The following is a 25,728-nucleotide window of genomic DNA, read 5'->3' on the forward strand; positions in this document are numbered from 1 at the left end:
GTTTTTTTATATCACTTTCAACAACTGTGCGAAGTATGGTCCAAATCGGTCCATAACTTGATATAGCTGCCATATAAACCGATCTTGGGTATTGACTTCTTGAGTCTTAAGAGGTCGGAATTCTTATCTGATTTGACTGAAACTTTGCAATTAGTTTTTTTATATCACTTTCAACAACTGTGCGAAGTATGGTCCAAATCGGTCCATAACTTGATATAGCTGCCATATAAACCGATCTTGGGTCTTGACTTGTTGAGCTTTTAGAAGGCGGAATTCTTATCTGATTTGACTGAAACTTTGCAATTAGTTTTTTTATATCACTTTCAACAACTGTGCGAAGTATGGTCCAAATCGGTCCATAACCTGATATAGCTGCCATATAAACCGATCTTGGGTATTGACTTCTTGAGTCTCTAGAGGGCGCAATTCTCGTCCGACTTGACTGAAATTTTTTTTTGATACGTATTGTTTAATAAACTATCTGAAAACATCCGCCGAGGTCGATAAAATTTGGTTCAAAATTGTATATACATTCCACATTGTACTTATAGGTTAGGTGTAGGGCACCGTCCGACTTTTGCCCTTCCTTACTGTTTATCTACTCTTTCTGTATCAACTTAATTTTGTATACATCTTGTATTAATTTTTATAGTTAACGCATGTACATACAATATAATGATTAAACAAAAAAATTAACAAAAAATTTACTTTCTTTTACAGGTTTTTGACAAAACGGTTTACATCATGGCTGTAGAACTTAACTATCTGACTCACGTGGTGGTGAGAAGAAAATAAATGAACTAAAAAATATTTTAGATAAGACGCCCTCTGTAGCAGAGCATAAGAATCTCGTAGAAAAAAAATCAAGAAAATTCAAGACAAAGTCTGTTTAAGAAATGACGGCATAGAATCAAACCCTCCCCCAAAAAAAACACTGAAAAACCGCAAAACACTTCTTCAAGCAATCACAAGAAGTAGTTAGTATTCCAATGTATGTATATTTAACCAAACACCAGCCTATCTGGGTATTAAAACGCTAAATTAGAAAAAAAAACCCAACAAGTTGTCAATATACACATGGACAACGGCCATAACTTCGCTTTCTGTCCGCCAACAACGAAGTTTTAGCCTGTGTATGAAGAAAACTTAAAAAAAAAAACGGCGGCCATTAACCGAAATCAAGCAGTGAACAGCAGCGACAGAGGTTTAGCAAAATTTGTATTTATGGATGCAGGAGGCATTCCTGTGTACCAGAGCGCCAATCAGGCAGCCGCCCAACAACAACAACAGCAGCAGCAACAACAACAACAACGCCATCAGCAACATCAATTAAATATCCAATTGCAGCAGCAACAACATTTGCAACATCATCAACAACAACTGCAACAGCATCAAAATATCAGCTTGCATTTGCAACAGCAGCAGCAACAACAGCAACAACATTTACAGGCATCACAACAACAACACGTCCACAATGTGCAACAACAGCAACAGATACAGGTGCAACAACAGCAGCAGCAGCAGCAGCAACAACAACAACAGCAACGCTCACCTTATCACCCATCCAATGCTGCAGCAAACTCCAGCCCAGGCTGCACAATTGGAGGCGGCCTTGGCCCTGGCGGCAACGGAACTGGCAGCTCTGGCGCTACAAACCCCAACTCAGCCCCTGGCCTACCCACACAACAGCAAACGCAGGCAGGCGGCCTCAATGCGGTACCCTCACCGCAGGGGGGTGTTGGCCTCATGGGCGACATGGTGCCACCAAAGCGCCAACAAATGTTTGAACGTTTGCGACGACGCATGGAAAACTATCGCCGACGTCAGACCGATTGTGTGCCACGCTACGAGCAGACCTTCAGCACGGTGTGTGAGGCCCAGAATCATGAGACCAGCGCCTTGCAAAAACGCTTTCTCGAAAGCAAGAATAAGCGAACAGCTAAGAAGACGGAGAAGAAACCCACAGAGACAGCGACAACCATGTTGTCCAGCAATCTGCAGAGCAGCGTACATGTGGTAAGTTAAATGGCATTTTTTTTTTTTATAGTTAGACTAGCTGAAGCGGGCGCTCTCCGCTAAGCGATTTTCTTTCAATATATGGAACGCAAATTTCCTTTGAATGTTTATATACGAAAATTTAAGAAATTTTTGGTGAATCACCAAGTTGAGAAAGTCGCACAGTGGAAGAAAATAAAAAACAAAACGAGTAAAAAAAAAATGATGTGTGAGAACGGTTAGGGTTATCTCTAAGAAAATAATAATAATTTTTTCTGAGTTCTATAGACAAAAATGTCCTTAAAACGCAAAAAAAATTGTGCCCGAATTTTGTTACAAACATCCCCAAAATACCCCAAATGGCACCCCGATAACCGAGAACCTTGAAATTTTGCAAACAATCTCGCTTACACCTCAGCTCTAACCATTTCAAATTTCAAAGAAAAATCTATACCCGTTCTCACACGACATTTTTTTTTTTTTACTATTTTTTTCGATTTTCTCCCACTGTGTGTCGCCAAGCCAAGCCAATGGGCTTGGAAATACTATGCAAATGTGTTAGGGGATGTGTTATTAGGAGGTTGGGCGAACTCCCAGAGACTTGGTCCTGAAAAAAATATCGGATTAGTGATCTACTCCAAAATACCTTTTACTTATCCCCATGTTGCCTAGGTGAACAATTATGCCCTATTTTGGGTGGTGTTGTGGAGTTGTGGCGGCCCCCTAGACACTTGGTCCCGAAAGTTGATACCAGATTTATGATCTACTCCCATAGACCTTTCATTTAAGCCCCATATTGCAATGGTCGGTAAATGTGTCCTTTTCGGGAGGGTACTCGGGGTGGGACGCTCCCCTCCCCACCAAATTCTTTGACCATAAATTTGAAATCGTATTTGTTTTCTACTCTCAAATACCTTTCATTTGAGTCCCGTATTGTCATGGTTGGTATACATATTCCGTTTTCGGATTGTGCAGAGGGGCGGTCCCCCCAGGTATCCCATCCCGAATTTGTATACCAAGTTTTTGTTTTTAGTTCAAACCATATTTCGCTTGAATCCCACCATCCATCTCTGAGATATGGCGTTTTTGAAAATTACAGTAAGAGGGAGGGTCCGCCCTCGCCTCCGGAGGCCACCGTAGCGCAGAGGATAGCATGTTACGCGTTAAGCGTAATGGACGGAGATAGGCGAATCTTGGCGAGAACATAAGAAAAGATTTTTAGCGGTGGTTATCCATTCCTAATGCTGGCGACATTTATGAGGTATTGTACCATTCGGTATGGCAGCCATGTATAAACTTCTCTCCAAAGAGGTGTTGCATGTTCGGCACGCCGTTCGGACTCGACTATTAAAAGGAGCCTCTTATCATTGAGCTTAAATTGACAGCACTCATTTCGTTTGCCTCTGTTCCTAAATAAAATGTTCATTAGCGAAATTTGCAAAATTTTTGGGAGGATCTGCCCCCAACTTCAGTTATCGAGAGGTCGAGGTCGAGATTCTGTAGAGAGCTTAGAGAAGAAAAGTGGTGTTCACTTATAAGCCTCATTCACTCATAATCGCTGGGTATTGGCTTAGCAAATCCTCGACCGTTTCCAACTCCCCCCTATCTCCACCGACCTTACAGGAATTCTTCAAGTCCCAAGCACATCGCGATGGCAGCGACTTGATATCACACTGGTATTTTTGGGACTTTCAGCATCAATCCAAGTTCGCACTTCCTCGGCACAATAGACGTTCTATTGATAGAGAACCTTGGGCACAGGGCCTTGGACACCCTGCAGTCCGCAGCGCCATCCCATACCAATTCTGCGCATTCGCCGCAGTAAGAATCAGTAATCCCAAACAGCCAGCAAAGAAGTGGGTTCACCTTCGCCGTACCAATCGCTAAATCCATCTGCGATCCAAACCTGGCAATCTCGTTAACCGTCTTTTTTCCGGCCATCCATTTATGGCCCAGAACTCAGCACATTCTGACAGCAACCCCCAATCGTCCAAGACACTGCTTGCATACTTCCTGACAAACCTCAACATCATATGACCCGCAGGCAGGGCCTTCAGCGCCCTAGCAAGCTCGTTAACTGTATTTTTTCCCCGCCACCGCTTTATGCCCTGTAACCCAGCACAATCTATCAGCAATCCCCAATCGTCCAAGACACTGCTTGCATACTTCCTGAAAAACCTCGACATCATATGACCCGCAGGCAGGGTGTTCAGAACCCTGGCAAGCTCTTTAACTGTCTTTTTTCCGGCCACCTCTTTATGACCCGTAACCCAGCACAATCTATCAGCAATCCCAAATCGTCCAAGACACTCTTACATGCATCCCGACAAGCCTCGACCTCACATGACCCGTAGGCAGGGTCTTCAGCGTCAACTAACTGGCCAGGTATATCGTAACTGACTGGCAGGTCCTGTCTCAGGATCGCATCCAAAGCCCTTAGGAACGCAAAAGCCTCTCCCTGAAAGACAATGTAGCCGTCCAGAAGTCTGTGTGACTCCTTAATTTCTTGGATCTCAGCAAACACCCCTGCCCCAAAAACCTCGCCCTGAAAAACAATGTACCCGTTTAAAAGTCTCAGTGGCTCCCTAGTTTCTTGGAACTCATCAAACACCCCTGCCCCAAACACGTCGTCCTGAAAAACAATGTACCCGTTTAGAAGTCTCAGTGACTCCCTAGTTTCTTGGAACTCAACAAACAACTCTGTCCCGAAGCCCCATACAACTTGAACCCATACCGAGAAGGGCTGAACGCACCAAGTGCAAAGCTCCCTCTACGGGAACGCAACCTCCAGATCGCCATTGAAGAAGGATCCACAGGGCACATAATTCGTCGATTCTCCTATGCCCTATAGTTGTTCCACACTATCGGCCTTCCGCAAAACAGACGCATGGCCGAAATCTGAAGAGCGCCATGTCTCAAAATCAATTAGGCTGAGGGCAGTTCTCATCCCCGCGCACTCCACGTACTGGTGCAAAGTTCTCAGATCAAGTATAACTTATAGTGTCATGCTCCCTCTACGGGAACCCAAACTTCAGGTCGCAATGGAAGAAGGATCTATACGGCACATAACTTGTCCCGTCGCCTATGCCCCATAGTTGTTCCACACCAGCGGCGTCAATTTGTTTTCAAACATTTCACATTGGACGCGAAAACCCTCCGGCGCCCGCGTCAGAGTTCAGCGGCATGGGAGTACCATATATGAAATGCTTGTTAAACAACTTGACGCTGACTCTTGACTCTTTGATTGGGTTCAGACTCTTATGTGGCGATTTACAGACTCCCCACCATGATGGCTGTATTATTTCATGTGCTGTCAAACACAGATTTGATTTCTCTCTCTCTCTCTCCCTCTGACTTAAGAAAAAAACACCAAAACCGTTAGGTTAAAAGGTGTAAGCAACATCTCTTTTACTCTTTCTGCATCGAAGAGGAAGTATCCCTATGGTGCTCTTTTAAGGCCCTCATAATCGTATATTTGGGCTGCTTATCAATTTTCAAATTCTCACAGCTCAAATTAAGTCCCTTGTGAAGATATATTACAAATTGTATTTTTTTTAACAGCCTATGTGGCGACTTAGCGATCCCTGCAATTAATGGCTGTATTATTTCATGTGCTATCAACACAAACCTGTTTTTGATTTCTCTCCGTCTCTCTCTCTTTTTTGGACTCTTTAAAAAACAGAAAACCGTTAGATTGAAGGGTGTAAGCAACATGATTCTTAATTTTTCATTGTTTTTGATTTTGTTTTTTAAACCAGGAATTGTGCCTTAAGCGAATCGTAATTATTTTTTGTCATTGAATCGCAAATTCGAGCTAAAGGCCATGCCCCCACCGTTCATGGGGGAAGGGGGGAAATGGCTACTTTAGTTAACAACATCACCAGCCTTAGCGAATATTTCAAAGCTAAAGTTAGTTCAAGTCATTGAGTAGAGTGAGTCTATTGCCTAAGTCTGGCTTGATTTCTTGACACATGTCTTTCTTCGTGTGCTCAAACAACCCAGCACGTCATCATATGTGTGTGTGTGTGTGTGTGTGTGTGTACACATACCTTTCAGTGAGTGACGATTATTGCGATATATCCGACCCACAAAACAATAAAAACAACAACACAATAAAAAAATAAAACATCAAATCACAACAGAATAGAGCGCAACCTATTAGACCAGAACAGAACACTGGCTTAAGTAAAGCAAGAGCACATTTTGTATAAAATTTGAATTTGATTAAAAAGCGGAAATAAAATCTGAAATAAATCACGTTTTACGGTATGTTTCCACACACACTGAGACATATAGTCAGCTCACACTAAACCGCACTTTGGAAAACAAAAACAACAACAACAAATATACGTTTATAAATAAATCAAAGATGTGGAGAAAACCGAAACTAGAAACAAGCAGCAACAACAATTTAAAGGCTAACCAAGCTAATCAAACTAAACCCAACAGACGCAACAACAAACAGCAGCAGCATCAAACAACATGCAACACCACACCATAATACACTGCAGCACATCAAACAACCAACAATAATAATGTGAAAACAGTGTTGCCATCAGCCCAGGGTTTTATAGGAATACACATTTTTTAAGGGATTTTCTGTAGCCCCAACGAAAATTGCATTTTGTAAAAAATTTTGAATAAAATAATTCTTGTTCTTCGTTAAAAAAAAAGCCACAAGGTAGGAAACAAATAGATCGGTACGCTTAGGCTGTGTGTCAACTCTTTCTACAACGAAGAGTAATGCGAGATTTACACGGTAGATCAACATTTCATAATTATGGCTTTGGTTATTTTTTTTTCTCAAATTTGGCGATATTTCACCAAAAACACTGGACGCCAGTAGGTAGTCATAATGGTTCGTTACTGAGTCACTTAGCCAATTTGTGGCCCATTGTGATATTACAGTAGCTACAATCCAAAGACTCTGGTGGCAATAAAACCCCACAATCATTGCTACCGCTGAGCGACTAAATTCAGAATTTCCGACTGTTAGTGTCAAATACCCAGCTAACAATATGATCCGACTTTGTCTGACGTCCAACATGTTTGCACATAGTCGGACGATTTGCATCTCCCCATAGGATTTTCTTCTTCCTACAGTCTGTTTCGTCACCCACGAAAGGCTTCTCATTTTTTTGTAGTATTTCAAAAAAGTAATCCCGAAAAACATGTGAACTCAACTGTGAAAAACGAACGCAGTACCAACCATTAGAAATAACTTTATAGAACCGTAACAAGCGCATGTATAAAAACCGTTTACAAAAACTGCACTTCTTTTAATTTGGACATATCTTTACTTTTGTACGATCTTTTCAAAATTCTCAACAATAACCCTACCCACAATGGTAATACGAACTCGCTGCCAACTCAGCTTCCTCACATAATTTTGCTTGAGATCAATTTTGATATCAACTAAAAAGTTCAAGCAAAAGACATGTCTCACAAAATTATGCAAATTTCTGAGTACGACAATACACTTTAAATGTTTTGGGAAAATATTGTGAGACGGCAACTCTAGCTGTGACTGTTGGATGGTGTGGCGGATACAACGAAACGGATGCAACCAAGAACAAAAACAAACAATATTAAAACAAGTTACACCAAAGCAAACAGCCAACCAACCAACCGACAAACATACATTCATGCATTCACTTGAACCAACTACCCCTTCCCTCTTTGTGTGAGCACATGACCCATCATTCGACTAACAAAACAGCTTCAGTCATAACACAATAAAATTCACTCTGTGGCAACTCGCTCTCTCTCTCTTGCTCTCTCAATCGAAGAAGAGGAATCCCTCAGCTAGATACTACTTGCCTGCCTGTATTCAAATCGATAGACGACAATGCAATTGCAGAGTGCAGATAGGTTACACTTAATGCTCATTAAACAACGGTAGTTGAGTAATGCGTCAAATGAAATGTAAACAAATCATACGAAGCCGATAACGATTTCGATTTGGTTAGAACAAATTGTGTTTCAATATCGAATATCGGTTTTTGGGCAGTGCCAACAACAACCAAATTTAAATTTTCTCTTAAGACAACATTTCAATTAAATTTTCTCTAAAGACAAAATTTTCAATAAAATTTTCTCTTCAAACAAAATTTATATTTCTCTAAGAACAACTTTCTAAGAAAATTTTCTCTAAAGACAAAATTCCAATGAATATTCTCGAAAGACAAAATTTCCATGAAATTTTCTCTTAGGACAAAATTTTCATGAAATTTTCTCTAAAGAAACTCAAAACCCAAGATCGGCAGCTATATGAAAACATGGACCGATTTGGCCCAATTACAATCCCAACCGACTTACACCAATAAGAAGTATTTGTGCAACATTTCAAGCGCTTGGCTTAACTCCTTCAAAAGTTAGCGTGCTTTCGACAGATGGACGGTCAGACGAACGGACATGGCTAAATCGTCTTAAAATGTCATGACGATCAAGAATATATATACTTTATGGGGTCTTAGGCGTATATTTCAAGGTGTTACAAACGGAATGACGAAATTAGTATACCCCCCACCCAATTTCGAGAGGAAACATCTCGACCTCTCGTAGCACTTCATGTAGGGGCCGTCTATAACGACCTCCCCTTGAGGTATGCATATTGTGCACCAGTTAAAAACTCCCCGGCGTCAGTCCCTCCTTACCTTCAGGTCAACCAGTCTTTCCAGTTTTTTGAGTAAAAACGATGACAGAGTGATTGGCCTGTAATCCTTTGCAGAACTGTGGTTTATATTTCCCGTCTTGGGGATAAATACCACCCCGACTTCCCTTCTACGGAGGCTACAGTAGCGCAGAGCCTGGGTTCGAATCCTGGCGAGAACATCAGAAAAAAAATTTGTCTTAGGCCTCCTACATACATCTCCTCCTACATTTGTGAGGTACTTTACCATGCAAAACATTTGTAAGGTACTTTACCATGTAAAAACTTCTTCCCAAAAATGCGTCGCACTGCGGCATGCCTTTCGGAGTCGGGTAAAAGGAAGAGGCTCCTTATCATTGAGCTTATACTTGAATCGGACAGCACTCTGTGATATGTGAAAAGTTTGCCTCTGTTCCTTAATGGAATGTTCATGGCCAAATTTGCATTGCATTGACCTTCCTCCATGCTTCTCCATCAGTAGTTCCACCGTCTCTTGGTTCTTCTCGTTGTGAGAGAAGACGGGGCTCTGCCAGCCCTTGCAGACTAACCCCAAGGGATTCCTGCCGCTGAGCCGAGATGATCCCACCTGGTTCAGCCGAGTTAAACGGCTGGATGGTGCACCCATGCTATCTTCTCCTCGTCATCGATGAGATTTTCCATGGATTTAGACCTCGGCGGTATGACGATGTCCCGATCGACATCCTCTTTCTGGCTCTCTAGAAAATGCTTCTCCATCAGTAGTTCCACCGTCTCTTGGTTGTCCTCGGTGTGAGCCCCGTCTTCTCTCTTCAGAAAGCTTTGCGTCCCAGGATCCTGGGAGAGCACTTTTCGCAATTTAGATACTTCACTAGTGCCCACTAATTCTCCGCAGAATTTCGCCCAGGAACTACTCAACAATCTCCATGTCTCCTTCTTGAACCTGCCCAGAGCCTCACGATACTCATCCCAGCCCTCTGCTGTGTTCTCCCTTTGTTCATTGAAATGAAAGAGCCAATACGCAAATTTTGGCAAATTTTGCTCATGAACATTCCACTAAGGAACAGGGGCAAACTTCTCTTGGAGCCAATATACTCCTTTCAAAATACTGGGCCCGAATTACCGCATACGTGATCGAGTGCGCTTTCGTATAGAATGAAATTTCATCTCGTATTAAATGGGTCTTATACCATTTGCATTTAAATTTTATTGTCCAAGTTTTTATAAATAATTCTCGATTAAAACATTCGCGTTCTTAAATTTCAAAAATTCCCGTTCAATAAAGAAATGCATAATTCACAATAGAGAGATTCCCAATGATTTTACTCGTTCACATATGTGACAATTCGGCCCCTGGCGTTCATGGAAAGCTATGCAAATTTTTGTTAAAATTTTTGTTCAGATTGTGGTTTCAAAAGTTTTAAATCGCATTTCATCTACTGCAACTATTTTGTGACCTTTAACAGGTGACAAAATCGTCACCAAATATTGCGATTGTGTCCTTAAAAGACCCTTTCATTGTTTTACAATACCGCTGGCTGTCGTCATAGAGTGAACCCCACTTTAAATTGTCTATCGAGCAAGATGGAGGGGAAATATTTGTTGCTAGCAAGCATATACTCATTTACTCGAGTTATGTAGATTTTTCTATTTCTTGTACAACATATGAAGACATCTATCTATCTATCTATCCACAACCCAACGCATTGCTGTTCTTTGGTAATTGTACTCTTTCGTCATCATTTAGATACAGAGAGAAAGAGACACTAAGATAAACCGACTCTCTTCATGTATCCAACAACAACAGTGTGGATATTTCGATTGTTAGGCATAATTGTTTGTAGTAGGTAAGGCTCCAATCGTGTTGCCCGCGTTTTTTTCATTACAACTTTGCTGTTTGTTGTTTGCTTTGTTTTTGTTATAGATGTGTGTATGCATGTATGTATGTACATACATACGTGAGTTAGTAAGTATGGATGCGTACGTAATTTTTGTATTTCTCTCACTGTACAAGTACACTTTTTTGCTTAGCGTTATTGTTTTGGATTTCTTTTGGATTTTGTATTGTCATACGTATGGATGTATGTATGTGTGTATGTACATATGTAGGCATGTTTGATTATATGCTTGCAAGTATGTATATACATATCTACATTTGTACATTCATTAATACTTACAGACATAAGTATATACTATATGGTACATACATATATTTAGCGGTGCTTGGCGTTTTCTTGACTTTATCAATATCAACCAAAGTGAGTTGAAGAATGTATGAGTTAACCTTAAAGTGGGTAGCGATTGGAGCTGAACATTTTACTTTTTGAAGAGAAATAACTGTTTAATTTGCTTCTTAGTTTATGAGACACTTTTTTATATCCATATTCATTTTGTCATTCCGTATGCAACACATCGACATATCTATTTCCGACATTATAAAGCATATATTTTCTTGATCGTCGTAAAAATTTAAGACGATTTAGCCATTTCCGTCAGTCTGTCTGTTGAAATCATGCTGCAGTCTTTAAAAGTAGAGATATTGAGCTCAAACTTTGCACAGGTTCTTTTTTTTGTCCATAGGCAGGTTAAGTTCGAAGATGGGCCATATCGGAATATATTTTGATATAACCCCATATAGACAAATATGCCGATTTAAGGTCTTAGGCCCATAAAGGCTACATTTATTATCAGATTTTGCTGAAATTTGGGACAATGAGTTGTGTTAGGCCCTACGACATCTTTCTTCAATTTGGCCAAGATGGGTCCAGATTTGGATATAGCTGTCATATAGACCGATCTCTCGATTTAAGGTCTTTGTCCCATAAAAATGCGCATTTACTGTCCGATTTCGCTGAAATTTGGGTCAGTGAGTTGTGTTAGGCCCTTCGAAATCTTTCTTCAATCCGGACCCAGATTTGGATATAGCTGCCATACAGACCGATCTCTCGATTTAAGGTCTTTGTCCCACAAAAATGCGCATTTACTGTCCGATTTCGCTGAAATTTGGGTCAGTGAGTTGTGTTAGGCTCTTCGCCATCTTTTTTTAATTTGAGCCAGATCGGTTCAGATTTGAATATAGCTGCCATACAGACCGATCTCTCGATTTAAGGTCTTTGTCTGATAAAAATGCGCATTTATTGTCCGATTTCGCTGAAATTTAGAACAGTGAGTTGTGTTAGGCCCCACGATCTTCTCCTTGAAGACGGCACCAGATCGGTTCAGATTTAGAAATGGCTGCCATATAGACTGATCTCTCGATTTATGGTCTTCGCCCCATAAAAGGCAGAATGTTAAGTTTTATATATCGTTACATGCTCTGTTAAGGCACTTGGCATACTAATATAGCTTTTTATGACCCATCTTAATGTTTACATTGTCTTTATGGCATTTTGCAATGTTTCGTTTTGTTCAAAAATAAAGCGTTTTTGAAATTTGCATAAAATACAGTAGAAACTTCTTTGTATAGTTCGAAAAGCAAAATTTTTCTAAACACAAAATTTCGATGAAATCTTTTTTAAGACAAAATTTCAAAAAAATTTTTTCTAAATACAAAATTTCAATAAAATTTTTTCTAAAAAGAAAATTTTAATGATAAATTAATTATTTACCCTATTTCAATGAAGCGACCCGTGTTAGACCTTTTGCCGTATTTAATATGATCATAATTGGTGCGGTTTATAGCCGTGGCGTCATTGGGCCGTATTTCTTTCGTGATGATCAAGACTGGCAAGTTACCGGCGCGATTTATGCTTGAAAACCATCTAAAATTGGGTTTAGGCGTCTGTCCAGACCACGCCAACTTTCGAAGGAGTAGAGCTAGCCGCAAGAAATTTTGCACAAATACTTCTTTTCAGTGTAGGTCGGTTGGGATTGTAAATGGGCCATATCGGTCCAAGCTTTGATATAGCTGCCATATAAACCAAGCTGGGGTCTTGACTTCTTTAGCCACCAGAGGGCGCAATTCCTATCCGATTTGGCTGAAATTTAGCATAGCGTGTTTTGTTATGACTTCCTATAACTGTGCCAAGTATGGTTAAAATCGGTTTATAACCTGATATAGCTGCCATATAAACCAAGCTGGGGCCTTGACTTCTTGAGCCTCTAGAGAGCGCAATGCCTATCCGATTTGGCTGACATGTTTCGTTGTGACTTCCAACAACTGTGCCCCATATGGTTCAAATTGATCCATAACCTGATATAGCTGCCTTATAAACCGATCTGGGATCTTGATTTCTTTAGACTCTAGAGGGCGCAATTATTATTCGATTTGGCTGAAATTCTGTCTGTCCGTCTGTCCATGTTAACTTGTGTAGAAACTACAGGTCGCAATTTTCATCCGATCGTCTTCAAATATGGTATAGCAATGTTTTTCGGCCTAGAGACAAATCCTATTGAAATTGGAAAAAAATCGGTTCAGATTTGGATATAGCTCCCATATATATATTCATCCGATTTGCAGTAATACTGCAATAAAATGGTCATTTGTTAACCGATTCTCTCGAAATTTGGCAGGAAGGATTTTCTTATGACTCTCCATATTACAAATAAATTTCATAGAAATCGGTTCAGATTTGGATATAGCTCCCATATATATGTTCGTCCAATTTACAGTAATAATGCAATAAAATGGTCATTTATGTACAGATTCTCTTGAAATTTGGTAGGAACCATTTTTTCTTGACTCTCGACATTACTGGTGACTTTCATGGAAATCGGTGCAGATCTAGATATAGCTCTCATAGATATATATCGCCCGATTTTCACTCCTAGAGCCACTGCAAGCGCATTTTTTGACCAATCTTTTCAAAATTTTGTATAATGCTTCACCTGACGACTTCCACAATGTCTATAGACTTTGCTTGAAATCGGTTCAGATTTAGACATAGCTCCCATATATATGTTCGTCCTATTTGCAGTAATATTGCAATCAAGTGGTCATTTGTTAATCGATTCTTCCAAAATATGGCATGAAGGATTTTCTCTTGACTCTCGATGAATTTCATAGAAATCGGTGCAGATTTAGATATAGCTCTCATAGATATATATCGCCCGATTTTCACTCCTAGAACCACTGCAAGCGCATTTTTTGACCAATCTTTTCAAAATTTTGTATAATGCTTTCCTCGATGACTGCCACAGTATCTAAGAAGTTTGGTCGAAATCGCTTCAGATTTAGGTATAGCTCCCATATATATGTTCGTCCGATTTTTAGAAATATTGCAATGATAAGCTCATTTGTTAACCGATTCTCTCGAAATTTGGCAGGAAGGATTTTCTTATGATTCTAAGCATCACTGGTGTATTTTATAGAAATCGGCCCAGATTTAGATATAGCTGTCATATATGTATATCGCCCGATTTTCACTTCTAGAGGCATTGCAAGCGCATTTTTTTATCCAATCTTGCCAAAATTTTGCGAAACGCTTTTCTCGACGAGTACCTCGAAATGGGCATAGAATTAGATATAGCTCCCATATATATATTGGCCAAATTTTGGGTAATTTGCAATAATGTTGTCATTTATGAACCGTGTTTATTACAGTTTGAACATATTTGCTTAAATTCGATACGTATTTGATAACCCATCTGAAAAAAATCCGCCGAGCCCCATCAAAATTGGTTTAGAATTGGATATAGCTCCCACTTTGTACCTATAGGGTAGGTGTAGGGTATTATTAAGTCGACACCGACTTTTGCCTTTCCTTACTGGTTTAACCAAAATTCGACGCGGCCAAACTTAATTCCATTTTACCCTAGCACTTTACCCTGCAAGCCTAGTTTGGGTGGAGTTTTAGATACTTGATACCAAGATGGATTTCAATTCCGTGCCCTACTCTCACACACCTTTCATTTGAGCCCCATATTGCCATGGTTAGTTAATTTTCCCTTATGGGGTAGTTTAGGGGGTGGGACGTTCCCCCTAAAGACTTGGCCGCAAAATTAGACATCACATTCGTTGTCTACTCTCAAATACCTTTCATTTGAGCCCCATATTGTCGTGATTGGTCTGCAGAGCTATTTGGCGGGTATGGGGGTGGGGTGGTCCCCCTAGTCTCTTCACCCCTAATGGCGACACAGAAGTTTTGTCTTTGGATTACTATAAGAGGGCAAACAAAATTTCGCTTGAATCGCCCACCCAGCTCCGGGACTGGAGTTTTTGAAAACTAGGGTTTGGGGGGGTGGGTCCGCCCACTTAAAATATCAACAATTCAAAATGTGCCAAATCCGGGCGGGTCAAACCTTGGAGTTAAACCATGGATTATGCAAAAAATTTCCCCAAATAAACTCAATTGAAGAAATGCAGAAAAATTAACATCGCTTAAATTAAGGTTCAGTAAATTTGTTATCCACTGTAATGTGGGACTGACTGTAGCTAAACTCATTGAGATAAAGACTTGCGCATGTATGTAAGTGTAGGTAGGCTACCAAAAGGCGTTCATTGCACATCTGATTTCAGACACTGAGTTGAGGTTTTTTCTTTCTTATTTTTGTTGTTGTTGATTTTCTCTAAAGTAAATTCGCCTCAACTCGCTCGATATATGATTTTTTGTATTCTTTTTGTAAAAAAGATTTATTTTGCTTTTTATTTTCGTTTTTACAGTTTTTTTTTGTTCATTTTGCATTTGATTCATTCATCCATTTTGTTGTTTTGCTGATTCATGCGAAATCGAGTTATAATTTGTTGGTCTCATTTTTGTTTTGTAAATCCAAATCATATTGCAGCGCCATATATTGTCCGTCGCAGAACACAGATGTTCAGCAAAAATTATATGTGCGAGTATTTTTTTTTGTGTAAATCTGACAATTTGACCGGTAAATTTGTAAATTCTGTATTCGATTCAATGATTCATGGGATACACAAAGAGATTTCGAAGAAAAAAAAAGAATATTAAAAATAACAAAGTGCTGTTGTTTTGATTGTGGAGCATCATTAGCCATAAGTCAATGCTTGAGCAGTCTTTCTCCTTAATTCATTATTTGTTAAAAATAAACTAAAGAAAAATAAACTAAAGAAAAAAAAAATTAAAAAAAAAAAATTTAAAAAAAAAAAATTAAAAATTTGGAATCAGAATCATAGACTCCTTGTCGGTTGATTTCGTTTAGGGGCCACTGTGAGCATTTTATTCTCGTCTGTTATAAGGAAGTCTAAACAAATCGCATTGGCCTATTAAAAATCCTGCCCCATGTTTTGCAGCATCTCGGCTTTCAATTTAAGTTTCATATCCTTCCACATGTGAAAAAACCATCATGCCGAAGACATGAATGAAAGTCCTATACAGCGAAAAATCCAAGGAAAAAAAAGCGACAAAATTGTTAGTAAGGAATCAAGAAAATCACGTTGTTTGCTTTGGTGTAGCCTTTGAAGAATAAAGAGAACGAAGACAATTAAAATGGAGTTTGATACCCACACTTTTGGCATCTTTCAACTCGACTTTCAAACGCTTTGTCTGTGTGCCATCAGTTGTTAGCATTGCCTCTCTTGTATTGTTGGCATTCGCTGTGGAATGTCTACAAAACTTGATGCACTTGAGGCTCTACTAATGAGGACTTTTTTGCACCAAAAATAATTTTGTGTCTGGGTCAACAAACCATAATAAATTAAATGTCAAAAAAATAAAGGACAAACTATGATTTAGGATAGAAAAAAATATATGCAAGAGAGTAAATCCAAAATAATTTGAAATACGAGTAAAAGCGTGCAAAGTTCGGCCGGGCCGAATCCTAGGAACCCACCACAATGGATTCTGCTAAAATGTAGGAGGTTTAACTGGTTGTAGACCGATTTGTACCATAGTTGGCACAGTTGTTGGAAGTTATAATAGAACACAATTTTTCAAATTTCGGCCAAATCGGACAAAAATTGAGGCTTCCAGGGGCTTAAGAAGTCAAATCGGGAGATCGGTTTATATGGGAGCTATATCAGGTTCTTGACCGATTTGGACGGTACTTGGCACAGCTATTGGAAGTCATAATAGAACACAATTTTTCAAATTTCGGCCCAATCGGACAAAAATTGTGGCTTCCAGGAGCTCAAGAAGTCAAATCGGGAGATCGGTTTATATGGGAGCTATATTAGGTTATAGGCCGATTTGGACGGTACTTGGCACAGTTGTTGGAAGTTATAATAGAACAAAATGTTTCAAATTTCGGCCAAATCGGATGAAAACTGCGGCTTCCAGGGGCTCAAGAAGTCAAATCGGAAGATCGGTTTATATGGGAGCTATATAAGATTTTAGACCGATTTGGACGATACTTAGCACAGTTGTTGGAAGTCATAATGGAACATAAAGTTTGAAATTTCAGCCAAATCGGACCATGGGCTCAAAAAGTCAAATCGGGAGTTCGGTTTATATGGGAGCTATATGGCCCTGAACCGATATGGCCCTTTTGCAATCCCCAACTACTTACGTCAATATTAAGTATCTATGCAAAATTTCAAGCGGTTAGCTTTACGCGTTGACCCCAAAAAAAAAAATTCTCAACCTAAGTCCAATTACAACAAAATAATTTGAAAATTTTGAGGAAAATCGCCTTTTATGGGCCCAATACTTTAAATCGAGAGATCGGTCTATATGGCAGATATATCCAAATCTGGACCAGTCTGAAGTAAATTGTAAAAGGATATCGAAGGAACTGACACAACTCACTGTCCCAAATTTCGGCGACATCGGAAAATAAATCGGTTTTGATTACTAATCGATTTCGATTACTAATCGATTTCGATTACTTATCGAATTTGATTACTAATCGATTTCGATCACTAATCGATTTCGCTTACTAATCGATTTAGATTACAAATCGATTTCGATTAGTAATCGATTTCGACCACTAATCGTTTTCGATAACTAATCAATTTCGACTACAAATCGATTTCGATTACTAATCGATTTCGACTACTAATCGATTTCGATTACAAATCGATTTCGACTACAAATCGATTTTGATTATTTATCAATTTTGATTACTAATCGATTTTGATTATTGATCAATATTGATTAATAATCGATTTTAATTATTAATCAATTTCGATTACTAATCTATTTCGATTACTAATCGATTTCGATTTCTAATCGATTTCGATTACTAATCGATTTTGATTACTAATCGATTTGGACTACCAATCTATTACGAAAACTAATCTATTTCGATTACTAATCGATTTCTAATACTAATCGATTGCGTTAACTTCGAATTCGATCACTAATAGTTTTCTTTTGCTAATCGAATTTGATTACTTATCAGTTTCGATTACTGATCGAATTTGATTACTTATCAGTTTCGATTACTGATCGATTTCGATTACTTTTCGATTTCGATTACTAATTGATTTCGATAACTAATTGATTTTGATTACTAATCGATTTCGAGTACTAATCGATTTTGATTACTAATCAATTTTGATTATTAATCAATTTTGATTACTGATTAATTGCGATTACTAATCGATTTCGATTACTAATCGATTTCGTTTACTTATCGATTTCGATCACTAATCGTTTACAATTACTAATCGATTTCGATCACTAATCGATTTCGATAACTAATCGATTTCGTTTACTAATCAATTTTGAATAGTAATCAATTTTGATTACTGATTAATTTCGATTACTAATCGATTTCGATTAGTAATCGATTTCGATTACTAATCAATTTCAATTAATAATCGATTTCGATCACTAATCGTTTTCCGTTACTAATCGATTTCGTTTACTTATCGATTTCTATGGGCCCAAAACCTTATTACTAAGGTTTTCGATTACTAATCAAATTCGATTACAAATCGATTTCGATTACTTATCTATTTCGAAAACTAATCGATTTTGATTATTAATCGATTTCGTTGATTTAGCGATTTCGTTAACTTATCGATTTCGATCACTAATCGTTTTCTATTACTAATCGACTTCGATCTTTAATCAATTTCGATTACTAATCGATTACGATCATTAATCGATTTCGATTACTAATCGATTTTGATTATTAATCAATAATGATTACTAATCGATTTTGATTAGAAATCAGTTTTTATTACCAATCGATTTTGATTAGTAATCAATTTCGATTGCTAATCTATTTCGATTACTTATCAATTTCGATAACTAATCAATTTCGATTACTAATCTATTTCCATTACTTATCTATTTCGAATACTAATCGATTTTGATTACTAATCGATTTCGTTGACTTTTCGATTTCGTTAACTTATCGATTTCGATTACTAATCGATTTCGATTACTAATCGATATCGATTACTAATCGATTTCGATTACTAATCGTTTTCGATTACTAATCGATTTCGATTACTAATCGATTTCGATTTCCAAGCGATTTCGATTACTAGTTTACTTTGATTATTAATCAATTTTGATACTTTATGGATTTCCATGGTTTTGAGTAAGTAGGAAGATTTATATTGTTGTAATCTTATAGATTTATAGCTCTTTGGTAACGCATATATTGACTTTCCACATTGGAGCGAAAATACATGACTTGTTATAGTAAGAAATTTTAAAAAGAGATATCTTAACAAAAAATCTAAGTATACCCAATCTTTACACTTCTTATACCACTTCCAAGGTGCTTAGAGTTTAGTTTATCATACTTTTACCATCATTGTGGGGTTTAAATAAAAAAAAATTAAAGCCCAAATACTTTCGATTATCGATTTCGTTAACTTATCGATTTGGATCACTAATCGTTTTCTATTACTAACCTATTTCGATCTTTAATCAATTTCGATTACTAATCGATTTCGATCATTAATCGATTTCGATTACTAATCGGTTTTGATTATTAATCAATAATGATTACTAATCGATTTTGATTAGAAATCAGTTTTTATTACCAATCGATTTTGATTATTAATCAATATTGATTACTAATCGATTTTGATTATTAATCAGTTTTGATAAGTAATCAATTTCGATTACTAATCTATTTCGATTACTAATCTATTTCGATTACTTATCAATTTCGATAACGAATCGATTCCGATTACAAATCGAATTCGATTATTAGTCATTTTCGATTGCTTATCAATTTCGAATACCAATCGATTTCAATTGCTTATCGATTTCGATTACTAATGGTTTTCGATTACTAATCGATTTCGATTTCCAATCGATTTCGATTACTAGTTTATTTTGATTATTAATCAATTTTGATACCTTATGGATTTCCATGGTTTTGAGTAAGTAGGAAGATTTATATTGTTGTAATCTTATAGATTTATAGCTCTTTGGTAACGCATTGACTTTCCACATTGGAGCGAAAATACAAGGCTTGTTATAGCAGGAAATGTTAAAAAGAGATATTTTAACGAAAAATCTAATTATTCCCAAAGTTTGCACTTCTTATACCACTTCCAATGTGCTTAGAGTTTAATTTATCATACTTTTACCATCATTGTGTGGTTTAAATAAAAAAATTTTTAAAGCCCAAATACTTACAGTATTGATTTTCTTTTAACCTTACGCCATTATGTCATTTTAAAGTTACTTTAAAGGTCAAAGGATTTGCCTCTACCTCAACAGAACCGGACCACATTTGTGGTAGACCAAAAGGCATAAAGAAAGACATTCATTCATATAAGCTCAACGGCATTATCTCTAGGTATCCCCTCCTTTGTTATTTAATACATTTTGTAAAAATTGATATTACAAATACATTTTGTATTATTTGCAAATGACAACTGTCAAATACATTAACTAAACTATGACATTTACAATAAAATATATTGTAATATGGGCTGAAGGAAGGAAAGCGAAAAGGAGAAGCAGACTCTACAAAGTTTAGACAAAGTGATGGGGATTTATGATTAGAAGGCACAGTGATTATTAAGGAGACATGACTGGAAATAAAAAAAATGATTGAAAATGTGTGTTGAAGAATATTAAAAACAATTCAAACAGAAATTTATTCATCTATTAATAGCGAATTGTTAGAAAAATATTCTAAAAAGAGATGTTTTAGAACAGTTCTAGCTTGAGGGAGGTAAAAGGCATGCTTAGTCAGTTTCTATCGACAAAGAGTAGAAGAATGAAAATAATTATATTATTTATTTTTCTATTCCCATAAGGTCATGATTTGAAGCAAAATTACTTTTCCAAAGTCAAAAAATTTATGAAGCGTAAAAACTCTAACATAAATTGTTTTGAAAACTTTTGGGAGTGAGATTTCTGAACCCCCTTTTGATGTTTGTATAAAAGAAATATGGCAACAGGCGCCCTATCTTCGCTTACAGTTGTTGATTTTCCCAAGTGCTACTCTTTTGTATTCTTCTTTTATGTAAATTTCCAATTCCTCCCACTGTGCAGTCTCTTGTTGCTTATTTCTCTCTCCTTTCAGCTGTTGATAAGAGTTGGCAAAAAAAAACAGAAATAGTTGATGGCTTGGGAATTGTATATGAAATTGGCTGTAGATGTTTTCTATTATAGTCTACTTGCTACTACTGAATTTTCTATGGCTGCTAGGAGTAAAAAACCCCTTAAATTATTGACATTTAAAATGTTGCAGAAGTGGAAGCACAACAGCGAACACTAGACATCAATACCACATAATCTGTCATGTAAGATATCGAATTATGTTCAAAAATAAATTGAGAATCTATGTAAAATTTACAATGTGACAACAAATGTGTGGGCAAGGATGTTGAATGATAGGATGTGAGGATAAACAGAGAAGTCTAACAAAGTAAATGTATTGAAAATTCAACTGTAAGATGTAACGTAAGGGAAGAAAAATACCATATGCACAAGTTCGATATGGCTTAAACTTTAAAAGCGTGGCCCTTACTCTCTTTACAGAACATTTATGTTAAAGGCTTTTTTTTATTTTTTAAATAAAAAAAGGAAAAATAAACCATAAGAAATCCAATATTTTTGAATTAACTAAAAATATTAAAAAAAAAATGAAATTTTAAAAATATTTAAATTTTCAAAAATTAAAAAAAAAATATTTTAAATAAAAAAAAAAAATACCAAAAAAATTAAAAAATATTTTATTTTTTAATTAAAATAATATTTTTTTAATTTGTAATTAAAATAAGATTTTTTTAATTTTTTGATATTTTTAGTTTTTTTTTAATAATTTTTTTTTTTTTCAATAAAACAAAATTTCGTTAACAAAAATTTGTTTGAAAAATAGTTTTTATTACATTAATTTATTTTGTTTTATTAAACAATTATTTTTTTCCAAATTAAACAATTTTTTTTTATAGAAAAAATATATATTTTGCCATAAAAAAATATTAATAAAATATTTTTTTTTAATTTTTTGAATTATTTTTTAATGAAAAACAAAAAAAAAAATGTCTCGAAAAAATTTTTTATAGAAAGAAAGAAATAATTTTTTATAGAAAGAAAGAAATAATTTTTTATAGAAAGAAAGAAATAATTTTTTATAGAAAGAAAGAAATTATTTTTTATAGAAAGAAAGAAATTATTTTTTATAGAAAGAAAGAAATAATTTTTAATAAAAAAATTTAATTTTTTATACAAAAAAATATAATTTTTTTATACAAAAAATATAATTTTTTATAAAAAAAATGTAATTTTTTATAAAAAAATTTAATTTTTTAATAGACAAAAATAAGTTTCCAATAAAAATTATGAATATTTTCGACTTAATGTGGTTTTGAATAAAAAAAAAACTTAAAAATTTAATAAATTTTTATAAAAAAATTTAATTTTTAATAGACAAAAATAAGTTTCCAATAAAAATTATGAATATTTTCGACTTATTGTGGTTTTGAATAAAAAAAAACCTTAAAAATTTAATTTTTTTATTTTAACATTTTTTTTTATAAACAAAAAAAAATTATTTTTTTATAAAAAAAATATTAAAAAAAATTATTTTAATAAAAAATATAATTTAAGAAAGAGAATAACACAAAAATCATAAGCAAATTTTTCTAAAACACATACATTCTTCAGATTTTACATCTTGAGCCTCTAGAGGGCGCAATTCTTATCCGATTTTGCTGAACAATTTTGCACTATGACTTCTCCAACGTCCTCCAACTTACGTGCCAAGTATGGTTCAAATCGGCCCAAAACCTGATATGGTTCCCATATAAACCGACCTCCCCATATATACCTCGACCCATGTTCGTGAAGTTAACTTGAGAATAACTTAGCCAAGACACAAACCAAACATTTTAACAGAGCTATGTTAAGTGAATAACAGAGCACTGTTTACTAATTTTCTTTTATATTTTAAATAAAAAAAAAAACAATTTTTAGCATTTTATCACCTAAAATTTTCTATCTACAACAATAAAATGCCAAAAATATTTTTTGAAGACCTATATGACCCATTTTTAAAACGGTATTGCAGGGAACTCGTCATAGACAGGTGATACAAACTAATAACAGAATCAGCCGATACTAAGAGCTTTTAGAATCAGAAGTCCCCATATTCAAATTATATTTCAAATGGGAGAAATTTCGCCCCAAAAGTTATATTTGAATTTAACATAATGGCCCACTGTGCTGGACTGGTCATAGATAGGTGATACAAACTAATACCAAAATTAGCCCCTACCAAGAGCTTTTAGAATCAGAAGTCCTCATATTTAATACTCTGAAATATAATTTGAATATGGGGACTTCTGATTCTGGTATTAGTTTGTATCACCTGTCTATGTCTTCAAAAAATATTTTTGGCATAGAGGTTTGAGGGTTTGGTTATTATTAAGCATATATAAGCATTAAAGTTGTAGATAAATTCTTTGGCAAGTGATTTTAGAAAATATTAGGTGAGAAAATGCTAAAAACTATTTTTTTTATTTAAAATATAAAAGAAAATCAGTAAACAGTGCTCTGTTAATCACTTAACATAGTTCTGTTGAAATGTCAGGTTTGTGTCTTGGCTAAGTTATATTGAAATTTATCTTCACGGACATCCTTGAGCCTCTAGAGAGCGCAATTTTTATCGGGTTTGGCTGAAATTTTTTCTAATATGATGTCTTCTATAACATATTTTTTTTATTCAAAATATAAAAGAAATTTAGTTAACAGTGCTCTGTTAAAATTTCTGGTTTGTGTCTTGGCTAAGTCATATTCAAATTTATCTTCACGGACATCCTCGAGCCCTTAGAAGGCCCAATTTTTATCGAATTTGGCTGAAATTTTCTAAAATGATGTCTTCTATAACATATAATGGGCATAGTACATGTGTGGTTCGAATCGGTCTTAAACCTGATATAGCTGCCATATTAATCGATCTTCAAATTTTCCTTCTTGAGCCTCTAGAGGACGTCATTCGTTGGCGTAGTGACTTCCATTTTATTATTTAAGTGACTCTAGAGTGCAATTCTTATTCGATTTGGTTGACATTTTGCACAATGGGACCCACTATTGTTTTTAACATCCAAGCCAAGTATGGCCCGAATAGGTTTATAACCTGACTCTCCCTTGAATAGCAAAGCAATTCTTATGCATTATCTTCTGTTTGCCTATAAAGAGATACCGGGCAAGGAACTTGACAAATGCGATCCATGGTTCGGATAAGTTGGAGGCCACCGTAGCGCAGAGGTTAGCATGTCCGCCTATGACGCTGAACGCCTGGGTTCGAATCCTGGCGAGACCATCAGAAATAATTTTCAGTGGTGGTTTTCCCCTCCTAATGCTGGCAACATTTGTGAGGTACTATGCCACTGCGGCACGCCGTACGGACTCGGCTATAAAAGGGAGGCCGCTTAGACTTGAATCGGACTGCACTCATTGATATGTGAGAAGTTTGCCCCCGTTCCTTAGTGGAATGTTCATGGGCAAAATTTGCAACAGCAACCACCAGCTATGATCCTAAAAATCCCATCAAATTTTAAATCCTATGTAAAACATTCGCCAAACTATCAAAGTCAAAGAAAGGTATAAACTAAGCGCTTAAATAATGGAAAAATGAGATAGACACTGAGTGAGTGAGTGACTGACTGACTGAATGAATGGGTGAAACACGAACGGGTGTCAGGGGTGGTGCTGGCTGTTTTGCTCACCATTTAATTTGATGGATGGCAGATAGATGGATGGTGGAATAGATGGACGCAGAACCCAATGATGTGCGTGATGTTGCCTTGGAGTATTGTATGCTCGAACAAGCCAATGGTTATGCTGGCTGTGGCCAAAGAGAAATGAAGGAATTTCAATAGTACTTGGCAAAAAGTAAAAAGCAAGTGAAAGTCAAAAGGCTAGTAATTGGTATGAGGGGGGGTTTTTTTTTGAAGAAGTCTCAACAAATTTGAAATTTAGTTAAGACCTCACAGTTGTAAAGAAATGCCCATTTGAAAAAAATTCACTACAGCAAGATTTAATGGCAAACATTACAGCATATTTATTTATTTGCCAGCTTCTTGGTTTTTGCACATTATCTAATGCTCCTGGTGTAGGGTGGCTTCTGCTACAAGTTCGTTGCCTTTGTAGTTGCCATGATTATGAGGCTGGTTGTATAGCATTATGGACAGCGATAATGGTGACAACACTCTAAAGTGAAAATTAGCTAAAAAGGAAAAGCCAAACATGTCTGTATTTCTTTAGTTTTCTTCGATAGAGGCTTTTGGGAAGACTGAAAGCCCCGAGATCCATGTTTTATTGTATAAAACTCATGGCAAGGCCAAGCAACTCAAAATATTTGAATGTGATGAACCATTTTAATGAGTTCCAGCTGCTTTTCAATGAATTTATGGCTGTAAGTTTTTGTTTTGTTTATCCTTCACCTTCAGGTTGGTCCATTTGCCATTTCCAATGGACCTACATCAATGGACGCATCAGTGAAAAATATCAAGAGGATACCTCTATTGGTCCGAATGATATGGCGATTTTGAAAAGGTGACGGTCATTTGGTTAGATTGACCTTAATTGTCAAAATGATCCAGAATTGGTATATATCGAGGTATTACAAACGAAATGATGCTATCGTGTATAATAAAAATATCTATTAATGGTAAATGAGTCATATATTACTGTAAACAAACCATTTTTTTACTGAAAAGAATGATTGCTCTTAAGAAGTTCCTATTAGTGCTGTAAATGAATCATTATTTACTGTAAACAAAAAATTTTTTATAGAAAATAATGGTTTGCGGAGATTCCGAGCCATTTTCATTG

General features: G+C 36.2%; 1 protein-coding gene across 5 annotated transcripts in view; it reads left to right on the plus strand.

Annotated features, from left to right (window-relative positions):
- LOC106088180 (neurogenic protein mastermind) overlaps positions 1-25,728 on the plus strand; it is a 347,773-nt gene that overhangs the window by 89,502 nt on the left and 232,543 nt on the right. For all 5 annotated transcript variants that reach the window (XM_059370279.1, XM_059370278.1, XM_059370277.1 and 2 more), the window contains one exon: positions 721-2,016. In XM_059370279.1, coding sequence (XP_059226262.1) covers positions 1,225-2,016 — 792 coding nt within the window. In that variant the 5' untranslated portion in view covers positions 721-1,224. The remainder of the gene's footprint in view (positions 1-720; positions 2,017-25,728) is intronic.

This window comes from Stomoxys calcitrans, chromosome 5, assembly GCF_963082655.1.
Source record: "Stomoxys calcitrans chromosome 5, idStoCalc2.1, whole genome shotgun sequence".
Taxonomy (NCBI): domain Eukaryota; kingdom Metazoa; phylum Arthropoda; class Insecta; order Diptera; family Muscidae; genus Stomoxys; species Stomoxys calcitrans.